General features: G+C 45.1%; 1 protein-coding gene across 2 annotated transcripts in view; it reads right to left on the reverse strand.

Moving 5' to 3' along the window:
• The window catches only part of HHAT (hedgehog acyltransferase), a 165,195-nt gene extending 144,735 nt beyond the window's left edge, over positions 1 to 20,460 (reverse strand). The window contains exons 1-6 of one of the 2 annotated variants that reach the window (XM_035111262.3): positions 20,084 to 20,460; positions 16,969 to 17,125; positions 9,287 to 9,354; positions 5,825 to 5,938; positions 3,913 to 4,107; positions 115 to 327 (exon numbers count right to left, since the gene is read on the reverse strand). In XM_035111262.3, the coding sequence (XP_034967153.3) occupies positions 115 to 327; positions 3,913 to 4,107; positions 5,825 to 5,938; positions 9,287 to 9,354; positions 16,969 to 17,077 (699 nt within the window). In that variant the 5' untranslated portion in view covers positions 17,078 to 17,125; positions 20,084 to 20,460. Of the gene's footprint in view, positions 1 to 114; positions 328 to 3,912; positions 4,108 to 5,824; positions 5,939 to 9,286; positions 9,355 to 16,968; positions 17,126 to 19,657; positions 19,782 to 20,083 lie in introns of those variants that run through there. The other variant, XM_088666723.1, reaches the window with a different exon arrangement.
• Positions 20,461 to 20,942: the final 482 nt, after the last annotated feature.

The raw sequence follows: 20,942 nt of genomic DNA on the forward strand, positions 1-20,942 counted from the left end.
ACTCTGCCGGGATCAAAGAATTACTATTATTATCATCATCACCATTATATTAATCACCTTCTAAACGACTGTCTCAAGCCCATTTGCATATAAGATACCAAGAAGTGCTGTCACCTGTTTATAAAATCCATCGAAGGTAATAATGGGTCCGTTGTGAAAGACAGGATAATAGAAGACATAAGCCAGCATCCAAAGGAATGGGTGATGAGTCATTTCGGCAGACCTGTACCAGCAGTATTCTAGACCAAAGCTTGTGTAATAGAGGCAGCGGACAGTCAGGGTGAAAAGAAGCAAGTAGTATTCACTTTCACTGGCATACCAGCCTCTCTGCAGAATAAAAGCAGATCAAAAATTATGTGAAGTATCCCCCACGCACATAAGGAGATAAAGAACATTGCAGATTCAATGCCACACAACCACAAACTAATCATTTTTACAATACTCGGTGTTTATATAACTTTGGCTCTGGTGCTCAGTGTATTAGGCACCACGACCCAGGTGGCGCTGTGGATTAAACCACAGAGTCTAGGGCTTGCTGATCAGAAGGTCGGCGGTTCGAATCCCTGCAATGGGGTGAGCTCCCGTTGCACAGTCCCAGCTCCTGCCAACCTAGCAGTTCAAAAGCACATCAAAGTGCAAGTAGATAAATAGGGACCGCTCCGGCGGGAAGGTAAACGGCGTTTCCGTGCGTTGCTCTGATTCGCCAGAAGCAGCTTAGTCATGCTGACCACATGACCCGGAAGCTGTCTGCAGACAAACGCTGGCTCCCTCGGCCTATAGAGCGAGTTGAGCGCCGCAACCTCAGAGTCAGACACAACTGGACTTGATGGTCTGGGGCCCCTTTTTATCTAAAATGCTACTTTGCTACTTTATTGAATATACCAAACACTGGTGCCATTTCTGGAGGGCCCAAGGTGCCTGGGCACCCACAAAATTTTGACTCTGGGTGCCCACCTGCTGCCTTACTGCTTTCTGGTGCCCTGGTGGCGACTAGGCCTTTGTCTCCACCACAGGGCCTCTGTTGGGGACTTCCTGTGGTTGCAACGGGCCCCACTGGGCTTCCCATGGCCACAGCCGGTTCTGTTGAACCTCCTTCTGCCGTGTGACATCACACCCAGGCACCCACAAAGTTGGGCAGAGCCCAGCGTGTGTGATACCATGATATATAGCAAAATCCATATGAATCACCAGAGTAGATACCGCCTCAGGCAGATTTGAGCTACCATCAAATGTTGGCAAGTTGTTGGGTATTTTACCAGGGAACACAATTTGAATCTTCTGTGTCAGACACCCAAATGTCTTGAGCTGGCCTGCTCTTGGAGAGACTGGCAGCTTCTGGAGTGCTGCTATGCCTCCCCATCTGAACAGAACAGAGCACAAGCTCATATACTATATGTATAAAGTTGTAAAGGAGCCATTGCATGCCCTGTAACAGCACCAAAATTCGTTCTATATTCAGGGAGAGAACTCAATATTGAGATAAGGCCTGAGGAGGATGAAAATTAAGGCAGAAATAATAAACCCTGTGGCACAAATCCCACATGCACAAAGCTCCGTAACATTATTCAGACACTTTCTGTATCCTGCTATGGACTGTATACATCTGGGGAAAGAATCCACAAGTAAGCAAATGGAGAACGGCATTATCATGCACTTTTGGCCTAAAACACCTGTCTGCCTTTTTTTAAAAAAGAAAAACCCCAAAACCCTCCAGTCTGCTTAGCAATAAAGACAAACTCTGCCCAGGACTGTAAAGTGAAGATCTGAGATTTGATGCTGTTGGAGATAAGAGCTTTAATAGGGGAAGGGAAGATTTCAATGGCACAGAGAGGGCTCATTTGGGCAAATAGCATAACCACTTCCATCTGTAGAGGCAGAAACCATTTTGCGTGGGGATTCAGTTCCCAGCCCCCACATGCGTCCATGGAGCATGCATAAACTTGCCCTGCCCCATTATGCCCCTGCCACACCCCATTCTGCCTCCCATTCTGCCCCCATTCTTCCCTCTCCTGGGTCCTGTGCATCAGCGGTCACACGTCAATTGGATGCACGCAAAACCGTCGCTGCCTGTAGTTTCATGGGTACAGCTTCCAGAAGGGTTTGTACCAGAAATCTAGCATAACATTTTATATGATGAGAACATAAAGTGAAAGTTTGGACTTCCTCCTCGAGGCAGGCTTTCTAAGGCAAAGAACACAACATAAAGAATTGATTTCATTATGACCAACTTGACCTACTATTAGACCTGGCCAAGATTTGCTTACAGACTTCCGGTTAAGCCCCCAGTCCCCGGTGATAAAGGGTACCAGACGAATGGTATTTGCACAGAAGAGCAGAAAACAAGTCGAAGAGCAGGGAAATGCTCTTTGGATGACCCCAGAGGTTGATAACGCACATTGGGGTTGGCCCCGGGCAAGGTAATACAAAACAACTCTTGGTGTCTATAGAGAGACAGATTTCATATTATGGTGGAAAAGCTGGAGGCATAGGTCATTGAAAGCAGTGCTAACAGCATAAATTAGTCCCAGTGGGTTGCATGGGAAACACTCCACCAGTACAGTACTAACATTAAAATAGCAAAAAGCACTGCTTCATTGTGAGAAAGCCTCATTTCCTTGCCCATTTCCAAAAGTGGAATAGGTAGGTAACAGGAACAAAGGCATTAGCCAGCCACTGTAAGCTTAAAGGCAGAGGGGATTTCATTGGTACAATGAAAGTTCTGAGTCAGAGAAAACAAAAAAGCTCATCTAGAAAAAGTATCAGGTTGGCAATGGGAGTCACGACAGATTGACATTTCCTTAATTGTTTCCAGTTGAAACGTAAGAAAAATGATCCCAATAAGACTAGAAGGAGCAGGAGAATAAAAACAGAGGGGTACTAGGTTTGTGGGGCCGATTACTGGATGACAGAACACTCAGGCACTTATTATCTCCATTATCCTGCTGATTCGAAAGGTCAGCACGACCACAGAACCTTGGAGAAATATAAAAAGGAGACATGGATCTGCAACTGAATACTTCTACAAGTCTTGTCTTCATTTTATGAAATCATGAATCACACTATGGATGGCCCAGTTTGACAAAGAAAATGATGATTAGGGTATTTAAAAGAAAAGTCTACTAACAGAGCTAATATGTGAACCCTTAGAAAAAACCAAAAAACCAAGGTTCGGAAGCCAACGAACCATGGCTTCAAACTGTGATTTGTTGGCAGTAAGCAAATCGTAGTTAAGCCATTAAGCAGAATTCAGACAGTAGAGTTTGCCTGTCCAGGGTGGAGTCCATCCCTATCATGAGTTACTGTTCTAGACATAAGCCTCACCCTCTCCACACTGCTATAAAACCCCTCAAAGAAGTCCTGCTCTTTTTGGAGATAGCAGCAGCTTGGTCTTTTCCAGACATAAATTAATTGTTCTGTTTGTTGCGCTAGTTCCTCTGCTGGTTTTTTGGGACACCGATTTTTGTTTTATTGGATGCTGCTTTCAGTCATTTTTGATATCACCAAGAGATTTTATGGACAGCAGTATAAAAATCTGAAGAAATAACCGCAACAATGCTGATAACACTTCTTCCTACAAATGCACCTGATGCAGAGAAACAGGAGGACTGCACAGAACAACAGCAGAGGCAAAGCCAGACCAGTACATCATAAAGAGAGACAGTGGCTAACCTCCTCTGAAGATGGGTACTTTGCGCTAGTTCGCCCTAGCACACATGTTAGAAATTCCTGAAGCTAGAGGGGTAACTATACTTTACACCTTAAGCTTTCTTATAAAAGAAGTTTCCTCAAAATTCACATTTTCAGAACCAAATTGAAAAGTAGCTATTTCAACAATAAAGCGCTCGGTATGAATGAATTTAAACAAATAAATCACAGTATTATTATTTTTTGTAAAAAAAAAAAAACAGTTACCTTTATTTCTTCCAGGGCAGACATGTGCAAAGTTGACAACAGGAGCAATGAGCCCAGCCACATCAGAAAGGGGTTCTTAAACTGAGCCACTCCGTACGAGAAAGTTACATGTAGAAAAATCACTGCCAAACCATTGGTACCAAGCAGAAACCAACAGGCTGCCATGCCATACACCATCAGAAACCAGGGTTTGTACTAAAAAGACAGGGAGGACAATAATGAACAAAAACACTCACTTTCGGTTCAATGCATGACTCAAGACTCGGCTCCGGATACAACTAGGTTTTGCATCAGTTTGTACAAGGGATAGGAGTACAATGTAGATTTGGAACCAATCCATTAGTCACACTTAGGCTGCGGTGCCTGGAAAAATGTCAGCGCCTGCCTTTATTACAAAAACACAGTGTCGACCTGTAGCATGTAACAGAGACATCTGTGCAAAGTGTGTGATATTTAATTTCAAGCTACAACCACTCCCCCTCAAATATTTAAAATAGGAAGAATTCTTGAAGGAATAATTGAAAATGAAAGTGGCTCACTTCTAATGAATTCCATGCTGAGCAGTGTTGCAGGCTCTCTGTTCTATAAGATGATTAAAACTAGAGGAGAGAGAGAGGAAGAACCCACTGAACTGTGGCACTAAAACAGGCGAGCACAAAGGGAATCAATGCATTTCCTGCAAGGACTGGGAAAGAGATGAGTTCATGTGGCCCAAGGGGGAACTAATTTCCCCACCTACATAAATAAGAGAGCTTTTCATCTTCTTTTCTTTGCCTTTGCAAATGTGGTTGTTTCTGAAAGACTAAGGGCTTCTTCTTTTGGAGGGGTTAATCTTTCAAACATGCACCCAATAAAGATATATTTATGCCCCCTGTCTGCCTACATTTTGAAGCCCTTACAAAAATCGGCGGTTGCAGAGGATAGTTCTCTTCGCCGTTGGAATTGCTTCAGTGATTCTTTCTTAGCTTCAAAGAGCGGCTAAGAAACCAGCAGGCACCTAGACAGGCCTCTTGATGACTTCCAAAGAACAGCTGAAACACACCGAATAGTATCTGAAATGTTGTTCCCCTCTGCTGGGTCACGCGATGTCCCTCGACTCTACTTGGAGCAGCACATTATGAGCAGCCATATTAACCATGCCTTTCTACTGATTTATTTTTTTAAAAAATACCATTTCACATTTCAGAGTGTGTGGCTGATGTAGCACTTGGTATCCTTCCCCCCCTCCCCCGCCATGCTTTGTTCTAGACCAAACTCAGCCCTCCAGATGTTTTGGGACAACAACTCCCATCATCCCTGATCACTGGTCCTGTTAGCTAGGGATGATGGGGGTTGTAGTCCCAAAACATCTGGAGGACCGAGTTTGCCTATGCCTGTTCTAGGACCCTTCACACATTAGCCATGAGAAATGGGAGAGGCCCGTGCAGAAGTGGGGCAGTTGGGTATACTTACCCCAGGCCTCGGAGGGTTAAATTGGCGGGGGCAACCCATTAGGGACCGGCAGCACTTTTGTTTGGGTTTATAACTTTATTCTAACAAGGCTCCCACCCTGAACGTCAGACAAACTCTACCCAGGACTGGAAAGGGCACCACATATTTAAGGGGTACTACAGCGGTGCCACTGATCCAGCCTCCAATGTTGAGTGGTACCCCCTCTGTACTCCCAGAGGTCATGGGAGATCTCGCTGGGCACCTGCCACATAGCCCACCTTTTAGGGTTGCTACCAGGACTGAATGGCACTTTTGTGCTACCGGTACCTGCGGGAAGGGAGGCCACAGAGGCAACAAAACACATCTACACTACTAGTACTGTAAAACTAGAGCTTTCTTATTCTTCTTAAATAGAATGTTGATATATTTGTTGATCCAAAGCAATTTCCAAATTAGAGCGGGTCAGCTGAAAGTCGCCTACCTTCTCCATGTAAAGGCTGGACAGCTGTGATACCGTGAGGTGACCGAAAAGAAGCCACAGGATATATCCTTTACCCCATTCCATCCAAAAATTCCATTCAAAATCCATCGGATCCTAGGCATAAATTGAATCCATCATAAAACGGGTTTAAAGCGTGAGGAGGAGACTGGAAGTACATGACCACTGCTTGCATTTCAATTTAGGTCACAAACAGGGGGAGAAACCATGGCTGAAGAAGTTCTGCGCAGGTATCCAACTTAACACACGAGGGCTTTTTCTACCATTGTCCATTGAGTTGTAACTCATTATTTTTAAATTGTAAACCACCTTTGAGTGCATTGGAAGAAAGACAGTATATAAAATTAAGTATGATACTTCCTCCCTGCTCTCTCTCTCTTTCTCTCTTCCTCCCCTCGCAATGTATCCATCACAATCTGTAGGGCCACATTCACTTTCTAAAGATATCCCCAGGACGCCTGCCAAGAACAATGGCATCCTTTGCACAATGTTGATCAAAAGGAATTTCCAAATTAGAACAGAAAGCAGACGGCAATCACTGTCTGGGTGAATTCATACCGTTAAAAGCGTGGCACAGTTTTCAAGTAGGTGCTGAAGGAATTTTTCCTCCCCTTTGCTTTAGCTTAAAACCTATGAAACGACCACAAAATCTTGAGCGCCGACAAAGCGGCCGTATAACATTTTGCTGTCTGCGGTCCTCGTGAGAGGACAACAGAAAAGGTGTGTGTGGCTAAATTAATATGTTATGCACCATTCCCCTCTCTTACAAATATATATTTGTAGGCATACTTACACACACCATTATATATAGGGGCATACACATATGCACACATCCATATAAATTAACCCAGTAATATGCTAAGCGGGATTTGGGTGTCACAGTAGCAATGAAGCCTTCAGGAGTGGCTGGCTAAGCTGCCCGTCATGAGGGCGGGAAGACTAGGGAGTCACAAAGGTTGCAGGCAGTGCGTTTTTTTCTTTAAAAAAATGTTTAGGGGTACTCTCACTTTCCTACTCATATTGAAATACTGCCCCTCAATGAGGCCAAACTCAGATTCACAAAATGTTTAGGGGTTGTCGTACCCCTGCGTGTCCCCCCCCCCTCAAAAAAAAAGCACTGGTCATAGGCTTAGCTGCTCTGCTGCTAAGGTTCGTTGCTTGCAATTTGCTGAGCTGCTCTAATCCTTAAGAATCTCTGTCGCCAACTGCTGAGCTCCTCAGAAGCTAGGCAGGGCAGGCACTGTTGCCGAAGCATGAGGAACAGACCAAGTCTGGCAAAAGAGCAAGTGGGGGGGCTGAGTCAGCAGCAAGCCATGGGAAGCAAGGAGGACTAGGAAGAGAGACTGGGGGTGGATGGGGCGGAGAGAGAGAATGGTCCCCCCAAAATGATGGGAGGAATAGAAGGCCGATCTGAAAGGGGAAGGGATACTGGGTGGTCAGGGAGGGGGAGATTGGTGGGGCTCACCTGACCTCCTGCTACCTGTGTCACTTTTTCATACTGGGAGTAAGATGGGGAGGCGAGGCAGCGCCAAAGTTAGTGCAGTGGAAGCACCGGATTAGTTCTGCTGCGATGTCTGACCCACTAGCCTTACCCCTCCCTCTGTACCTCCCAGTAAGCCTCAGGGATGAGGAACGAAGCTCGCATATTGATTTAAAGGAAGCTGTATGGGGAGGAACCGTGGCTCAGTGGTAGAGAACGAACACACAGAGGTTCCAGATCCAATCCCTGGTATCTCCAAGTAGAGCTTCCTGTCTGAAACCCTGGTTATATGCTGCCAGTTAGAGCAGGCAATACTGACCTAGATGGGCCGTAACATAAAGGCGACTTCCATGTTTTCAAACCAGCCAAACTTTTGGACTAACTGAAATGCCACCAGTTCCTGCAATTATTTATGAACAGACATGGCAAGTAAAAAAGCCAAGAGTATCTGAGCATACTGTCACAGCTCTTTACATTTCCAGGTGAAATCCCTTATTGCTATTCCTGCAGAAGTTGGGAAGGAATACAGTCAACACCAGCGATATATTGCAGCAGATGTTTTGGACTACAACTCCCATAGGCTCCAGCTAGCAAGGCCAATGGTCAGTGATTCTGGGAGTTGTAGTCCAACAAAATCTGGAGGGCACCAAGCTGGCAAAGCCTGCATTAAGGCTGGAGGTGGGTCAGACCCTTTGTGAAACACTGTTTAGTTTGAGGAGGAATTTCCAGATTTGCTTCAAATTTCACCAGAGGTAGAAATCTAGAGATAACCAAACCCCATCCCCACGGATTTTCATTATAAAATACAGACAACACAGCAATCCAATCTTATGCATGTTTACTCAGAAGAACGCTTCACTGAATTCAATGGCAAGTCTGCATAAAATTGCAGACTAATTCTCTTTTGTCTCCTCTTAAAATTCTGCAGATGTTTCAGCTCTAGAAAAAAGCTACCCAAATTTGTTTCACATTTTTGCTTTAGACTGAACATAGGTGGCATAACTAGTTAAGGCGAATTGTGAACAATATCTTTATCATCATGCCAAAAGCTTTGGGTAGGGTGGCCTAAACAATAAGGTTTCTTGTTATAGCAGGCATCAAAAACAGTACAACAAAGATGCCTGCCTAATATTAATAATGATTGTATATACTGAATAATTATGTGTGGTTTTTAACTGTTGAGTTTTTAGTGTCAGTGGCGTAGTAATGGGGGGGCGCCGCCCCGGGCAGCAAGCTGGGCGGGGGGCAGCAGGCTGGACGGGGCTGACCACCTCCAACGGCCGCCACCGCCACTGCCGTGCAATGCGGCTGCCGCCATGGATGAGAAGCCTCACTCCGCGGCTTGCTCAGGGGGGTTGCCGCGCCGCCGCGGCACATGCCTCTTGTGCGCGCATGCGTCATGGACACATGCTTTGTGGCGCGCGGCGCATGCGCCGATTGGGTGCCTTCGGATTTGCCACCCCAGGCAGCCAGGCGGCTAGCTATGCCGCTGTTTAGTGTTTGTTCCACTAAACATGAAAAAGGGGAGAGGAAATCTTGTTGCGGCTTTTCCTAATAGTTTCATTTAGCTCATATGATGACAATAGTAACAAGTGCTTGCAACATTGACTCCTGAAAGACGAGTGTGCAAGCAAATCTGAATTTGTTTGCACACTAAAGTCCACACAGCTGCACAGATCAGATCTGCAAAGTTTAATGCAGCACTTAGTTCAATTTCTCTGCCAAGCAACACAGGCCATATTAATTGGCAAGCCCAACCATGCCAACCTGACAAGCCATATGGCACAGGGTAGCATTGGGGCTCCATCACAATTTGTGCCAAACTGTTCCTTCTTCATCCAGAGTACAATTTAACACACCAGTCATCAAAGCCAATTACAGTTCACTGAAAGGCAATTCAAACTGCTTATTCCCATGCTTATTCAAATTAAAAATAATATCTCAGCAATATTCATTGACCTTACCTTTCTAAATCCTCCAAACAGTGAATCAGTTTCCAGCTCAAATTCTCTATCAAGTTCCTCTTCATACTCTGCCAGAAATAACAGATCATTAAATAAGAAGTTATTATCAGGAAGTAACAGAAGTTGGTTGTTTCTTATAAACAGCTCAACATGTACATCAGTTTCTGTTGCACAACAACTGCAACCTAACCCAAATTATTGAACATGAAATCTCACTAAGCCTATTGGGGCTTATTTCCAAGTAAGCATGTGTCCTTTCCTAGGGGGGGGACCCCAAATAAAGCCATGGCTGACTTAGGAGGGCAAAAATCCAGCAAGCAGTTTTGGAATAGAATGAAAGAGATGGACTGGGTTTCATCAGGGCTAAAATGCCTGAAGGTGAGAAGTTAAGAGCAGGTCTTTCAGGACCCTGGACAGAGTCTAGGAAGCATACCGTAGAACTTATTTCAATGAATGCATCTTCCCAACTAAGTCAAGTGCTCCTTGAAACCGTCTACTCAGGCTCCACCCCTTTGCTGAGAATTGTGGAGCCTTAAAGGAGTAGCCTTTTGGAGTAGAATCTAGCACGTTCCGGGCATTTGTGCAAGGCACCTGTGGTCAAAGGATGCAGCCTTTGATCCAGTCTCAGAGGGTCTCAGGATCAATGGTGGTGTTCAGGCCTAATGGCCTGCTCCTCAGACAGCCACCCTGGCACCTCAGCATCTGTGTCATCGCTCAGTTCCAGGAGCACGGCAACACGCTTAGGCTGAAAATGGAGTTATCACAGATTGCGTTTCTATGTCAGAGGTGGCCAGCTGTCAGATTCAGACATCCCCAGCAACTCCATCTTAGTCACCCACAGCCCTACCAAATTTTAAAGCAAGATGTGGTGTAGAAAAGCCTTGTGTTGACTTTCCTAGAGGTGAGGACGGGCACAACATTTCATATCCCTGGCACAACCTGAGGACTTCCACTTGCTGAAATACTTAGTGCTATTTAAAAGAGACAAGGAGTCAAAATGCTAACAGGCCAATGATGCCAAGCCTTCATTCTATAGACATTTTCCCTTACTAAATAGTGAAAAGGTGCAAAATGAAACCAAGATCTTTCACCAGAAGGTCACTCACTGTGTGACCATTAGACTCAGAAAGGAGTAACGGTCAGTTTGATCTGGGCTCAAAATTCATAGCACATCTTTAAAAATAAATGCTCTTTTAGTTCTACTGCACAGTATCACAGAAAACACGTTTAAAAGCACTGAAGTAAGTGGTTCCTTCTAACAATGCATGTCTATTTTGGTTTATTGCATTATGTATTGTTTCACTTAAATTTACACATAAAAGCCAGAATAATTAGATTTTTTGTAATGTTCAGCAGTATTCATATTCCATCCTTCTACTGTAAAGCCAATGTTCAGGACAGCCCACAGCATACTAGCTATAACCAAAAAGGCATCTAAGTGCTGTGCTAGACAGTCATTGTCTTTTAATTTCACTGTAACAGTGACCTACTGAATTGATCAGGCAGCTTATTCACAGAAAAAGCGAGAAATATAGGCACAAAGGAGCATCAATAATAAATACGAGTGGTAGGTGGCAGTGAAGCAATAGTTGAGAGTTCAGTCTGTAAGGTTATCAAAAGCAGAATTCCCTTCCAACTTTTCCACCCACAGGCTTTCCAATTAATTTTCTCTCTCCCTTGCATACGGTACCCAGCAACTTCTGTTACAGCTCCACATCCATTTCCTGGGTTTCCTTCACAGCTTGCTGGTGTTTCAAATAAATGCAAATTTAACCTGAATTTATTCAGTCAATTAATTAATCTGTTAAAAGCCAAATCTGCTAACAATTAACAACAGCCTTAAGACTTGTGTGTGTGTGTGTGTGTGTGTGTGTGTGTTGGTATTGCCCTTGCACAGCTATTGGCCACTCAGAGCAAAATTTTCAACATGTATAATCCACTGAATATCAAATGCATTCTTGCCCACAATTTATCCCCAACCAAAGCCCGTCAAGTCCTATTTTGGAGTCACATGGAAGAGAGACTGCCTCAGAGGTTCAAACAGTTAACTTTGCTTAGCTGAAGGGGGAAGAAAAAAGCTCTTCGAGTGAGGAGCCAAACGCTTGATTTATCACCTTTGCTTTTCTGAGGGGGATTCTTAATTTCTACCTGAAGAAATTCATCTCTCAGCAGAATGAGTTTTTGCTCTCACTTTGTGACACCCAAGATAAATCTCAAGGGAAAGTGTCATCTTCTCTGAGGGATTTCTGCTGCTTCTTTTTCCTTTTTTCCCCTGGTCAACCTGCAGACCCTCTTAATCCGGCAGCACTGACCTTGCAGAGAGCAACCCAAAAAATGTAGACCAAGAATTATTTTATTCAATAGATGCTGAACTTTAATGTGTTACTTTGGAGATTATTTAATGGCACGTGAGGCTCTATCCCTGGCTGCCTCCAAAGCATGATTAAAAGGTGCTTCTGCTAGGCATAGATAGGGCAGCGCAGGGAGGAATCAAAGGTTTAAAACAGGAGTGAGGAACCTTTGGCGCTCCAGATATTGCTCAACTACAACTCCCATCAGCCCTAGCGCTAATGTGAACATGCCCATAATTCACTTTCAAAGCACTTCTCCAACATGATGCTATCAACTGCTAGGGTCAGAACAGCTTGCAGATTAGTGGCAGAAATGAGCATGCATAAATGCCTACTGACAAAGATGGTGCCATGATTGAATGGTACAACAGACATAGATAACTGTATTGACTATTTGTGGGCAGAAGGCAGGAAAAAAACAAACTCACAAACAGAGTCATTTGGAGTTCCCAGGTGCATCCTCAGCCTATGGGACACTTAGGGCAGGCAAAAGAAGGAAACATCAGGAAAAATATCAGGCAGTGGAATTTGCTGCCTAGGAGTGTGGTGGAGTCTCCTTCTTTGGAGGTCTTTAAGCGGAGGCTTGATGGCCATATGTCAAGAATGCTTTGATGGTGATTCCTGCTTGGCAGGGGGTTGGACTGGATGGCCCTTGTGGTCTCTTCCAACTCTATGATTCTATGAAAAATCAGGTGGATTAGCCATTCTTCTCCCAACTCCTTCTGAGTGGATATTAACAACAACAACAAAAACAAAAACAAAAACAACATGTGCTTACCACCTTATACCCACAGGTCTCAGGGTGGTTCACAAGATAAAATCACAATATAAGAATGTAAAATACAGAAGAAGAAGAAGAAGAAGAAGAAGAAGAAGAAGAAGAAGAAGAAGAAGAAGAAGAAGAAGAAGAAGAAGAAGAAGAAGAAGAAGAAGAAGAGTTTGGATTTGATATCCCGCTTTATAACTACCCGAAGGAGTCTCAAAGCGGCTAACATTCTCCTTTCCCTTCCTCCCCCACAACAAACACACTGTGAGGTGAATGGGGCTGAGAGACTTCAGAAAAGTGTGACTAGCCCAAGGTCACCCAGCAGCTGCATGTGGAGGAGCGGAGACACGAACCCGGTTCTCCAGAATACAAGTCTACACCACACTGGCTCTCAACTATCCCCCTCAACTATCCCCCACCCTCCTCAGAATCTCCTGTTCTCATTCAGTATTTTGATCAGGATAACCAGCAAATGTCTGCTCACACTGCCCTTCAAATAAAATGATGATGATGATTAATGGTGTGTGCTTTGTCCCATCTTATTTTGCATCCACTGCATAACATTTTCTTCCTACTTTACTCTGGCAGATTCTACTGCATGCTCATCCACTTAAATATGGCTATTTGCTGATTCTAAACCTGACTATTAAGTACAGTTATCAATTCTGCTGCTCAAGATTGCCCTACAGCAGACACACTCTTCAACCCTCTACCTGGTCTATCCTTCCTGCAACTGCCCAATCTCTGGGACCAAAGTGACAAAATGCTGCCATAGGGGAGGACTCAGATCAGCCAAGGGAGGACGTGGCAAGTGACTGAACTAGAGCCTGAACAGGAGGGTGCAGTCTTGCCATCTAGAACTAGGTGCCAGCTTTGCTGATGGGAGCAGCAGACCGACGTGGCCGACAGAGCACACATTTGCAATCCCATCATTCCTGCAAGGTGAGCAAGTGGGTGCGGTAGGGAAGCCTATTGGGACATCTTCCTTACTTCTATACAGTTCCGATCTTACCCTGCTCATGAACTATGACCTGTGAGCCCTGCATTTGCTGCTGAGTCTGTACCATTACATACTTTACTTCCAAGTAAGAATCTCTCTCCGCATGTGTCGGGCAGAAACCTGGACACAATGAATATAAGCATGTACCTTAAGCAAACCTTGCTTTATTTTTATAGTCATTTTCCGTATATAATGATCGAATGCAGCACTGAAAAAATGAGTGCAAAAGTTGAAGAATCTATGTCTGCTTGCCCTAATCACAACCTGCAAGATAGAGATTGCATTTCCAACATTTTCAAAGACTGTTTTGCTATCTCCCCCTAGTGGGGGGAAAATAAGCATGGCAATTTACTTCAAGCCAAAGTATTCTTTTTATATATACATTAAAATATCCAAGGCACATATGAATTAAGCCATCAAATTGCGAGATTCAGAAAGTTCAACAAGGAAGAGAAACACTTTGACATGTATATTGAACATATACATGAATGATTCACACGCGGAATGCTCATATCTCATGTGCATGTTGCAAGGGGAGAGGTTCACTCCTGCACCACACAAAGAGGATATCTGGACAAGAGAAGAGTGTTATCCAACCCACTGAAACTGATAGGAATGTAGGTTCAGTATATGTGTTTATGGAACAGCAGCAGCTATGCACTGCTAGCCTCATTGGAAATAAAAGGAGAATTATGTTGCTAGTGACTTGTTCCAAATACTGTAATGGGAACTGCCTTCAAAAAGAGACCAGTCACCCAACAGAGCTCTTCATTGGCATCCATCTGTCTCAAGAGATAGTGGAGTGCGCCTCCGGTGGTGAAGTCAAACTACTGCATTAGCAGCAGCAAAGTGACCTCCCCAGGATGCAAGTCTAGGCAGTGCGATTGGGCTGCCCAGACAAGACCACCACCCTCCATCAGCCTTACTGATGTGGTCCAAAGGAAAGCAGAGCAATACGTTTGGCACCAGCTTGGCTGCAGGAATTGCCGGTAAGAAGCGCCATCCAACTGTCTTAGGGACTCTACTCCCAATTTGTGTAGGGTTTTACTCCTTAGACTTTTCTTCTCCTGAAGATGTCCCACAAGGCAGTGGAGGTTTAGGATCAGAGTTTTCCTTCTCCTTCCCAAATTGACAAGCCCCGTCTGACCCTCACTTCCCGCCACAGCACATGCAGAAACCGCATTCTTGACCACTGGGCCCACTATGGGTCTCATCCGCTCAATCCACCAAAGCCTGTCTTCTGATACAGGGGAAGTCCCTAACTCACTAAGGGTTTGAGGCCCATCAGCTACCCTCACCTGGTTTAGCCGGTCAGGTGAAGCCATTTCCCAGGGTGTGGCCGCTATTGCATGTTGACAGCTTCTAGGAGCCAGCCACAATTCAGAACGGACAACAGGCAAAAAGGCCTGTGACACGCTTGAGAACCATGGACACAGCAGCAAGACAAGTTCAACAGGAACAGAAACACCACAAGACAAACACCTGTGTCTTCCCCCTAAGTACATACTGACGGGTAGGAACTCCACACCCAACTGATAAATTGAGACAGCAAAGCATCCTTTCTTCTGTTCTTAAGCAACATATCCCATTGAGAGGGAGATATGGTCCACACCTCCAATAAAAAGTGCTATCAATTTAATTTTTTTTTAAAAGTGCTATCAAAGCATTCTCCGGCAACTGTGACTTTCAACAAGTATGCATTTTAATGCTATGAGAGAATCAGGAAAAACTTATGTACTTATGCCAGAAACACAAGGAGGAGAAAGGACTTGTTGGTTGCATCAATGTCAAAGGTCATATCCAACTGCAGCAGTCCATTACTGCCACAGCCATTCTGCAAGTGGGGGACCTTGTTCTTAACATAATGCGATAGCCAAGTTCAAAAGCTGTGTTGCCCTTGGGAAAGATGCCGAGCAACCCCAAGCGCAACTGCTGTTATTGCACTCAGCAACACTCATGTTCTGCAGCTGCCAGCACAACAGCTATTGTTACACCTGTGCAACGTCAGCTCTCAAAATTATTGTGCTGAATTATGTTCAATCTCACCCCAACGCACCAAGTCTGCTTTGAAGACTACTCTTAAAATATATTTATAGAAACCTAACATTCAACAGATATTAGCAAGGTGGGTTCTATGCTCAAGGTGTAAACACTAACATAGATAAAGCACATACACCATGCAACAAGACCAACCTTTTCACCGTTGTGTGCAATTTACCAGTAGAATTCACTGGCACACAATGAGTATAACTATGGATAACTGTGCTGAAGCAAGGGCTGCAAAATTAATGGGAAACCAGACATCAAATTGGAAATTGACAAAAACAGAAACGATCAACAAGGACTGGGGCAGTCTACTAGTGACATGTGCTGTTAAACACTCTTGCTGAAGTAGCAGAAACGGACAACTTCCTCTGAAAACAGAAATGGCTACATACCCATCAGAAACTCATCACCCTGAGTTTCTAATAATCCAATCACTTTACAGCTAGGAGACCCCCAACCTCAGACGCACAAGCTGATATCAATGTGGCCCCTAAGGAATGGCCTTCATCTTTTACTTCTTCCTTGGAATGGCTCCCTCCTTCCTTAACTCCTTTACTTTCCATTAAAGGAATTATCATCCTGAGAGGTGGGTGCATCCCCAAATCCCTCAATACACAGAGCTCTCTGACACTCTTAGCTTCTGCAGGTAAGCTACCTTGGCCAGAAGGTGCTCAACATGCCTGTCTGCTTAACTATTTACCTGAGCCCTTGTGGAAATACAGTGGTGCTTTGGTTTTCAAACTTAATCCATTCCGAAACTGTTCAAAAACCAAAGCAAGAGCTTCCTGCAGTCAAGTGGAAGCCGCGTCGGATGTTTGGCTTCCGAAAAACGTTCGCAAACCAGAACACTTACTTCCAGGTTTGCGGCGTTCGGGAGCCAAAACATACGAGTACCAAGGCATTCGAGAACGAAGGTACGATTGTACAAATCAACCAAGTGGTAAAATATGTGATAGGCAATTTTTTAAAAAGGACTTAACCAGACCAGAAGCTATACGCGGTGGGATATTATGATCCAAGTAAACAGTTTTGTACAAAATGTTAATGCCACTTCTCAAGGGTTAAGGCAAATGAATTTAAATCACAAACATCCAGAGCTCTCCATCACGCAAGAAAAATACTCTAGTTAGGAAAATGAAAACAAATTTCCATTGTTACCCGTTTGAAAACACATTAGTAGGCCAACCTTCAGATTTGCGTCGTCTTTTCCTATTACAAAGTAAATGTCAACTGACTGCTTCTAGTGGTCCCTGACTAGCTGAAGTAAACCTTGAATTACACTTTCATTAAAAGGAGATGCACAGCTTGTGTACCTTCCACCTGGCTCCGCTGCCGCTCTCGGCTCACACAAAGGAAGGGTACCCGCAAGCTCCGGGGAAAAAGCCTTTGTAGGAGGCCCTGCTGGGAGCTGTTACAAAGTACTCCATTAAGACATACTATTTAAGTCAATACACTGTGAACTACAAAAGCAAAAAAATAATAAGTACCTAACGAGAATGAGCCTGAAATAGAGCCTTACCTCGAGAGGCTTGGAAGACTTCATAAAAGGAATAAAAATGAAAGCCGAAGGAAAGGAACAAGTAAAGAGACAGCTCCCATCCCGGCAACAGTCCTAATTGTAACGGCATTTTCAGGGTTCCCGAAACCTAGGAGGACAACATCCTAGTAGATAGCGCCTGCAAAACAAGAAGATAATAATTTTATGAATTTTTTTAACTAGAGGAGTCTCCAGGAAAGGGCAGAACAACAGTTCTATGTGGAAGATAATATTCATCCGAACTGTCAATCATGAGCAATGGCAACTGCATTAGAAGAACAGTTCAGTCCAATTTAGGACCAAATGCACACAGAACATGAGTTGCCGGTGTGGCACTCACAGATGTGCATGTTGCCCTCAGAGGCCTTACCAGGCACCCACAGAGTCCCATCCACCTACCCCTCCCGCTGCTGAAAGAAGCCTTCTTCAGCCTCGTTGAAGCATGGAGAATGATTTCGAGTGGAGCGTGGTGTTACCAGCATGCGATGGCCCTTCCCCTAAAGGAGAGACTCCTCCTCTGCTGCTGTTTGCACCAGGGAGGATGTGGTTAATGGGTTCTTTGCTTGAGTCTCAGGGCTTGCAAAGGAGCAAGGTGAGCACTGCAGGCAGGCACTTCAGCCATTGTTCACCATGAATAGAATCCTGCACTAAAATTATTTTCAGATTAAGTGTCCTGTAGAACAAAATAATAAACGGAGAAGCAGAAAAATGTATCATTCTCAGTGCTATTTTTCTAGGGAAAAGGTGCCAGAACTCACCATGAACACCTCTCTCTTGCAGTACCAGCAAGTTCTGGCTAAAAAAAGGCCCTGATTCATTCCCATTTTATACCATCCCCGCCCCACCCCCCGGGACACAAAGGTGTATGGATATGTTTCCATAAGGGACAGGCTATAGCTCAGTGGCAGAGCACCTGCCTTGAATGCAAAAGGTCCCGGGTTCAATCCCCAGTATCTCCAGGTAAGGTCCCTTGCCTGAAACACTGGAAAGCCACAGCCGTTCAGTATAGACCAGGAATGGCCAGGTGTTATGGTAGTTGCAGTGCAGCAACATCTGGAGTAGACACTACTGAGCTAGAGTCAGGGCAATAATGGTGGCCAACCATGACAAATTCCATTTGCTATTCTTAAAATCCATGGCTGTTTGGTTTACTACAACTCTTGCGCAAGGAGGGCGCAGATGGTGTTCTTTCGCCACACTGCTACCCTGTGGCATTTTTGGGAAATGATGCAATGGGAAGGGAAAAGGCCATGGGAAGAGACTTTTTGCTGCTGTCCCAGCCTCTCCTAATTTTCCTACAAGATTAGTTCACCTCCTCAGATATTGCCCAGAATGTTTCTGACCCATACAGATTGTTAGCTGTGGGAGAGAGAAGTTAAGCTGGACACCGACCGAAAACACTAATTTTATTTTATTTTTATATGTCATCCCAGAAAGGTTTGCCACCTTTTCTGTTCAAACCATTCTGGAACCTCAAGTTGAGTAGCTCTGAGCATGTGCAGAGTGTCTTCCATCTAAGGAAGGTATCTTCAACCGTTACAGAACCAGGAACCACTTTTAACCCAAACATGCATTTGGGGACCCATCTGTTAATCTTTTGCCTTATATTTGCCAGGTGGCAGTGCATCTTGGAGCAGCCTGGAATCCACTAGCGGGTGCCGACCCAACAGTTGAAGAAAAGCTACAAAAAGCTTTCTAAAAAGTGTACCTAACATCTTCAAACAGAACAAAGTACTCCTCCTCAAAAAAAAAACCATGTTTTTAAAACCACATTGTAGAGGAATAGCTAAAAACACAAAAACACCAACCGCATGAATTCCTTTGGGATTGTTATCATTTTTTGACAACTAGGAATGAGAGTGAAATTCTGCCAGTTGATAAAGCTAATCTCAGATCCGCAAAACTGGAAGCCACTCAGCATGCACCCAGGAGCCTTATCAAATTTTTGCAAAGTACTGTATTACAGAAAAGTCCACTGTTGTTGTTTTGCACAACAACCTTACAGCGCAAACTTAAGCCTCACTTAAGCAAACTTAAGCAATGCACTCTATGGGGGGCTACCTTTGAAGGTGACCCGGAAACTACAACTAATCCAGAATGCGGCAGCTAGACTGGTGACTGGGAGTGGCTGCCAAGACCACATAACACTGGTCTTGAAAGATTTACATTGGCTCCCAGTACGTTTCCGAGCACAATTCAGAGTGTTGGTGCTGACCTTTAAAGCCCTAAACAGCCTCAGTCCAGTATACCTGAAGGAGTGTCTCCTCCCCCATCATTCTGCCCGGACACTGAGGTCCAGCGCCGAGGGCCTTCTGGCAGCTCCCTCACTGCGAGAAGCAAAGCTACAGGGAACCAAGCAGAGGGCCTTCTCAGTAGTGGCACCCGCCCAAGGGAATGCCCTCCCACCAGATGTCAAAGAGAAAAACATCTACCAGACTTTTAGAAGACATCTGAAGGCAGCCCTGTTTAGAGAAGCTTTTAATGTTTAACAGACCATTGTATTTTAATATTTTGTTGGAAGCCGCCCAGAGTGGCTGGCGAAACCCAGCCAGGTGGGTGGAGTATAAATAATAAATGCATTATTATTATTATTATTATTATTATTATTATTATTATTTGAGTTCAACGCTACTTATTCCCAGGTAAATATGTAATATAATTGCGGCCTCACACGTTTATTTTAGCCGGGACTTTTGTGGCTCGCGCGCGCCTGCTCGGACCTCTATGTGCTGAACTGTGCTTGCAGGACTCCTCTGCCCATCCCCAGAGGCAACATGTTTTTGCGCATCTTTGCGCGCGCAACCCTCCTGCGCTGCGACCGTCAAGCGGAGCTCCGGGCCATGACGCTTTCAGAGTCCCCTCCCGCTCCCAGGGTCCTCGGACAAAGTTTTCCGCGACAGGAATTTCCTTCCCGCTTGGAACAAGCATGCATTTGTCTTCTGCGCCCGGGGCGAGACGCTCCTCGACTTGCTCGGCTCCTCGGAGCCTCCCTCCCGCACAGCTCCCGGCGCAGGGGGCGGACCTCCACTCCCCGCCTTGACGGTTTGTAGCAACGAATGGCTCGCGGAGCTGCGCGGAACAAATCAAAAACACCGACCTGCGGCGGAGCGCGCCTCCATGCGCGGCCCGGGCCGTCCCTCCCCGTTTCCGGCTCCGGCCCCGGCGAGGCGCGCACTCGCTCCGCCCCTTCTGCAGAGAGCGGCGGGGCGCGCGCGGTCTGGCCCCGGCGCGCGTGCCTTGCAACGTTCAGGACCAGCTTGCGAGACCGTGGGGCTGTTTACTTGAGTGTAAGCCTCGCGGAGCGCAATAGGGTTGGTTTCCTTCCTTCCCTGCACACAGATCAACTTTGGAATGGCGAGGCGAGGCAAGCTGACCTTTTTGCGAGCGTTACTTTAGCAGGCTGGGGTTTTTTTTAATGAAACGGGGAAGAAGCTAAAAGCTGGCTGCAGCAAATTTATATTTTAAAAATGGATCCTCTGAGATGCCCCTACAAGGTCAACACCAGATCACAGTTCCGGCGTTTTCCAGTGCCACCGTGGCACGAAAATAGGGATCTACACCTTGCATAGTTCTTGCATGGGAGCCTCCCTGAATCTGATTTGATGGCGGTTTGGGTGGTGCCCTATGTAAACATGCACTTTCAGTAAGATCTCGTTTTATTTACTGGAACCAGCTTTTACCCATGTCCATAAAAGCTTGTTTTCTCTCCCTTCCATCCCTCCCCTGAAAAATTCCACACGCAGACGTCGCTCATCATCTATTCTAGCCCAGTATTTTTCCCCGGTATATAAATGTCTTAAATAAAATAAATACATCAATTCTGAGAGAGGGGTGGGGTTTTGGTTTAAAAAGCACCACATTAAAATGTGAGGTGCATCTGTCGCCATCATTATTGACTTTCATGAGCAATTTTAAAACGTTCCCGTTTACCCAGTTATTTTATGACTGAAAAGCAC

This window comes from Zootoca vivipara, chromosome 3 (assembly GCF_965207765.1).
Source record: "Zootoca vivipara chromosome 3, rZooViv2.hap1.1, whole genome shotgun sequence".
Classification (NCBI taxonomy): Eukaryota; Metazoa; Chordata; class Lepidosauria; order Squamata; family Lacertidae; genus Zootoca; species Zootoca vivipara.